The 5,430-nt window shown below is 37.1% G+C and overlaps 1 protein-coding gene across 3 annotated transcripts in view; it reads right to left on the bottom strand.

Annotated features, from left to right (window-relative positions):
* Positions 1-5,430, bottom strand: part of susd2 (sushi domain containing 2) — a 66,747-nt gene that overhangs the window by 35,259 nt on the left and 26,058 nt on the right. For all 3 annotated transcript variants that reach the window (XM_014011167.1, XM_014011166.1, XM_014011165.1), the window contains exons 5-7: positions 3,870-4,071; positions 1,289-1,371; positions 901-1,169 (exon numbers count right to left, since the gene is read on the bottom strand). In XM_014011167.1, coding sequence (XP_013866621.1) covers positions 901-1,169; positions 1,289-1,371; positions 3,870-4,071 — 554 coding nt within the window. The remainder of the gene's footprint in view (positions 1-900; positions 1,170-1,288; positions 1,372-3,869; positions 4,072-5,430) is intronic.

Raw genomic sequence — 5,430 nt, forward strand, 5'->3', positions numbered from 1 at the left:
GATCAACAATAAATAACCAATAAAATGCAAAAAACAAAGTGATTTAATCTCCTAGCTGTTTGTAAACACGCCTGATCAACAATAAATAACCAAATAAAATGCAAAAAACAAAGTGATTTAATCTCCTAGCTGTTTGTAAATATACCTGATCAACAATAAATAACCAAATAAAATGCAAAAAACAAAGTGATTTAATCTCCTAGCTGTTTGTAAATAAATCTGATCAACAATAAATAACCAAATAAAATGCAAAAAACAAAGTGATTTAATCTCCTAGCTGTTTGTAAATAAACCTGATCAACAATAAATAACCAACATAACATAAAAAAACAAAGTGATTTAATCTCCTAGCTGTTTGTAAACACGCCTGGTCAACAATAAATAACCAATAAAATGCAAAAAACAAAGTGATTTAATCTCCTAGCTGTTTGTAAATAAACCTGATCAACAATAAATAACCAACATAACATAAAAAAACAAAGTGATTTAATCTCCTAGCTGTTTGTAAACACGCCTGGTCAACAATAAATAACCAATAAAACATAAAAAACAAAGGGATTTAATCTCCTAGCTGTTTGTAAAGACACCTGATCAACAATAAATAACCAATAAAACATAAAAAACAAAGTGATTTAATGTCCTAGCTGTTTGTAAAGACACATGATAGACAATAAATAGCCAATAAAAAGCAAAAAACAAAGTGATTTAATCTCCTAGCTGTCTGTAAATACACCTGATCGACAATAAATAACCAATAAAACATAAAAACAATGTGATTTAATCTCCTAACTGTCTGTAAATACACCTGATCAACAATAAATAACCAATAAAATGCAAAAAACAATGTGATTTAATCTCCTAGCTGTCTGTAAATACACCTGATATAATTTAGGGTCAAACCTGCGCTCGGCGGCCGGTATTTGCGACATCCGCTTGAAGGTCGATGTTTGAAGTAAAGGTGGCAGAGGTCAGACCACCAGCAGCAGTGAACAAAACTCGTGACATCGTAAAGCCAGTGGGAATACCCAGGTATCCGAGGGGGCTCTCCGTACGGAGGGGCCCCCCATTCGTGAGCCCTGTCTGGGGTGCTGCCGCCGGCTGAGTCTCCTGTCAGAACCAGAGCGCCGGCGCCGTCGTAGCAACACTGCTGCCCCGACCCATGCCTGGGACTGAAAACACATGAACAAAACTCCTGAAAACTGAACTTTAGTGTTACATTTTGATGCTTTATTTTATAATTTATTATAATTTAATATAAATATTTAACCTGTAGTTTTGTTTTTCCTACCTGGCCTGAACTGCTCTGACACAGTGAACACAACCAGGATGGTAGGTACACACACTGCCACTCTGGTTACAAGAGGAGTCAGGCTGAAATGAAAAATACATGTGAGCTGGTAAAGCTCATTTCATTATTATTTATTCACTTTTAAGATATTCTGTACTGAATTTACGTAATGAAATATGAATTAATTTCATGTTTTAATTAAAGGGCCAATATTATGCGTTTCTCAGGCATACAGTTCAATTCTGTACTGATAAGAATGAGCCACAAGGGGGCGCTTGTATATGACTGATGATAAAGGTAGGTGAAGAAATGGCACTCTGTGTGAGAATCAACTCAACACATGGTACCAGGAGTTGTTGAAGAAAAGACAAAAAATGAATAATATTCGTCCACCAGAGGAGCTGAAGCCGACGGGTAATGTTTTGAGAACTGCTGAGTATTTCGACAGAGTTTTGAGCTGTATTTACTTGCTGCACGACAAGAAAAAGTGCCATTTCTTCACCCACTGTGGTGTGGTGCGAGAGTCAACTCAATACAAAATCTATACCAAAATTAAGCAACTGTGTCACCTTCAGTTGTTACGAAAATGTGGTTTATATGTACAAATCAAAAATAAATTTGACTTCATAGCCGTTCCTAAACACCTTCAAATTGGCCTTTGTCACTTTAAGAAGCTGCTACTGATTCTGTCATTTCAGCAAAACAGCTTCACAGTATCCTGGATTGATCCATAATTTGGTTCAAGTACCGTGTAGATCATGATTCTAATTATTGTGTGTGGACAGCATGCTACAAACCAGGCTAACAGACAGGTTGAATTAATCATGATCTATCTAAACTCACGACCTGTTTAAAGGGGCAGTATCATGTAAAATCAACTTTTTTGAGTTTTATATCATGTTATAATGTTATACTCTCATAAAAAACATGCCCAAAGCCTTGCTTTGACTCATTCATGCATGTTTGAGAAATCCTGCAGCGTTTTTAGGAAGCCATGCTGAGGAGCAAAACGACAGGTGGGGACCAGATACGCACACCTTTTCCTATGTGTCTTAAATTTTACATTTGTATTTTATCTTTTTTCAATGTTTTACTTGTTCCCACAACTTTTTATATTGATTTTATCATTTTGTAACTGTTCAGCACTTTGTTTGAAAGCGCTTCATAAATTAAGTTATTATTAATAAAGTTATTATAAAGAAAACAGATGAAATGTTTATCAAAACAGCAAAAATGTAGCTGAAAATGTTGAATGTAGCATAAAGAAGCAGAAGGAGCACATGTCTGGCAGCACAACGGCTCAGTGGTTAGCACTGATGCCTCACAGCAAGAAGGTCCTGGGTTTGATCCCCGGTTTGGACCGGGGGTCTTTCTGTGCGGAGTTGGCATGTTCTCCTCGTGCTTGTGTGGATTTTCTCCAGATACTCTGGTTCCCCCCACACCCCAAAAAACATGTACAATAGTTTTCCTTCAGACCCAGGCCTTCCTTGAAAAAATCGTATTTCTTTGGTTAAACAACAGTAAAATAAAAAAAATTAGCAGAAAGAAGCTGAAATTAATTTTAGCCAATAACAGCTGAACAGCAGCTAAAACTTCAGCAAACAGCTGAAATAGGCAGAAAGGAACTGAAAGAAGCATGAAAAGCTCAAATTAGCAAAAAGAAGCTGAACAAAGCATAAAAAGGTTCAATACAGCAAAAGAATAGCAGAAAGGAGTAGAAGTTTAGCCAGAAATCGCAGAAAAAGGCTAAAATTAGCAACAAGAAAAGGAAGCTTAATACGTAAAAGTTCAGTAAAGATTAATGAAAATTTGGAAGAGTTTGAAGGATTATGAAAAAGCCTACATTAAAGTGCCTGTGACATCAAAGTTTTGTATTAGATGTGAATACATTTTTGGAAAAATAACATTAATAAAGGTGTTGCAAAACAGATTTCACACTGCTGAGATGAACCGTTCTTGAGATATTCACATGTGAAATAACAGGAAGTGATGTCAGAGGGGAATGTCTGCATGTGAGTAGTGTTAATAAGACAATTAGTAATAACACAGACTGTAGAGAAGAATCGGATATTTCTTTAGATTATTTCAAGTCACTATCATAAAGAGATGAATAAGTGTCAGAGTTCAAGTAACATTGTTTCAATAAACAAAGACCAGGGTGTTCCTCTTCTTGAAGAGTTCCCCTTTGATGTCACTTCCTGTTTTACTTTTACTGAGCCAAGTTCAAAAGAAAATCTGTCAGTTATATGACAAAATGTGTAAAGTCATATGTATGCCAAATTTCTAAAATAGAAAGATGTTTTCTTTGACTTTTTGTATTTGAAACATTTGCATGTCACAGGCACTTTAATTTTCTACGGGAAAACGATGCCAAAAAAAAAGTGAAATGGCTAGACAAGTATAAATAGCTGAAATTCCAAAAGTCATAGCCAAAATGTTCTAAAGGAGTTAAAAGTTTTGATATGTAAATTGCTAAAATAGTACAAGAATTGTGGAACGAGATGCGTGCCAAAAAACGTAGAGAAGAAAAACTGAGCTCAGTAGAGTGAACGCTGCTGAAGCGTTCACACACACTGCTCACCTGAAACCGTCCTGTATCTGCTCGGGCCTGCGCCAGCGTGCACGGACAGTCGATGAGCTCGTCCAGGAAGTTCGGCAGCTTCCTCTCCCGCTCGTCCCACCGCAGACATTTATTTTGAGCCCAGGCTGAGCGGTCGTCTCTGTAAGCCTGCTGCTGCTGCCATGCCAGGAGGTGAGCTCTACTCCAGAGTCCCTGAGCGTTCCTGAGCATGGAGGACGAAACGGACATCAGTAGAAATAAAGGCAGAAATGTAAAAGCAACACATGGAAATAAAAAGACTTTTNAAAAAACAAAGTGATTTAATCTCCTAGCTGTTTGTAAACACACCTGATCGACAATAAATAACCAATAAAACATAAAAAACAAAGTGATTTAATCTCCTAGCTGTTTGTAAACACACCTGATCAACAATAAATAACCAATAAAACATAAAAAAACAAAGTGATTTTGTTGGATTTTTTCCTCTGTAAATAGTCAAAATGAACAACCCTAGTGAACCAACAAAATCAGACAAATCAGACAAATAGTGAAAATTTGAGAGATACACTTTGCGCAAAGGGAGAGGTTCAAATGTGCCCAACTTAACAGCAGTTGAAAACAGCGAAGTTCTCTCCGTTTGATCCGGCGTGATCATTTTTATTCAGTTTCAGGAAAAGAGGAGTGGGAAAAAAATCAGCCCACCAGCATACCAGTTACTTTTACTGTTGCTGGGAGAAAAAGAGAAAAACAGCAAAATACAACTGGTTCGTTCAGACAATACAAAGACAGACAGTCTGGGAATATTCTGCAGAACTTGCACCTGCCAGCGGTATTATGACGGGCCAGGCTGAGAGAAAAGAAAACATTCTCAGCACCGCTTCTGGGTCGGTTAACGCACGAACATGTAAAATAAGAGCAAAGTTGATTAAAACTGTACACAACAAGACTTGAATAAATTGTTCATAAAATGAGAATAAACGAATAAAGAAAAATCATTAAAAATAATATGTGAGTTCTTTCAGCAGCAAGATGCTTGCCGCTGCCGCTGGAGGTTTCTTATCTCTGATGGAATGCAGACTCCAGTCCTCAGCCAGTGAGAGAGGAAACTAAAGAAATTTTGCTTTACTTGTTAACATTAAACTTTCTGAAAGTAATAGTACATTAAAATCTTGAATAATAATAAAAACCTTTACATCTCCCTCCTGTTTAACCAACTTTGTTCACACAAAAATAAAAACAGTAAGAATAAACAAAGCAAGGGGGATCAATAATTGAGCTACCTAAGCCTTCCATCCGCCTTGGGTCAGCCAGGCCCACCAGTCCCACCTTGTGAAGCAAACAAAATGTCTAAAGCCATCTGATGTTGTATGAGCAAGTTTCTAGATGCTGCTATGTAAGGTGTTAAAGAAGAGAAACCGTCAGTAACCAGGGAAGTAAGATTTTCGAGTTCCATATGCAACTTGTCAATATGATGGGCATTATTTATTGTCCCCCACCAAGAGACTGGAGGTATCCTGTTCAAATCATAAACACAGTTTTCCTGTTTTCAGGTGGTGATTCTGGTGTTGGTAAGGAGACAGCT

Source organism: Austrofundulus limnaeus, unplaced genomic scaffold (assembly GCF_001266775.1).
Source record: "Austrofundulus limnaeus strain Quisiro unplaced genomic scaffold, Austrofundulus_limnaeus-1.0 Scaffold77, whole genome shotgun sequence".
Lineage (NCBI taxonomy): Eukaryota > Metazoa > Chordata > Actinopteri > Cyprinodontiformes > Rivulidae > Austrofundulus > Austrofundulus limnaeus.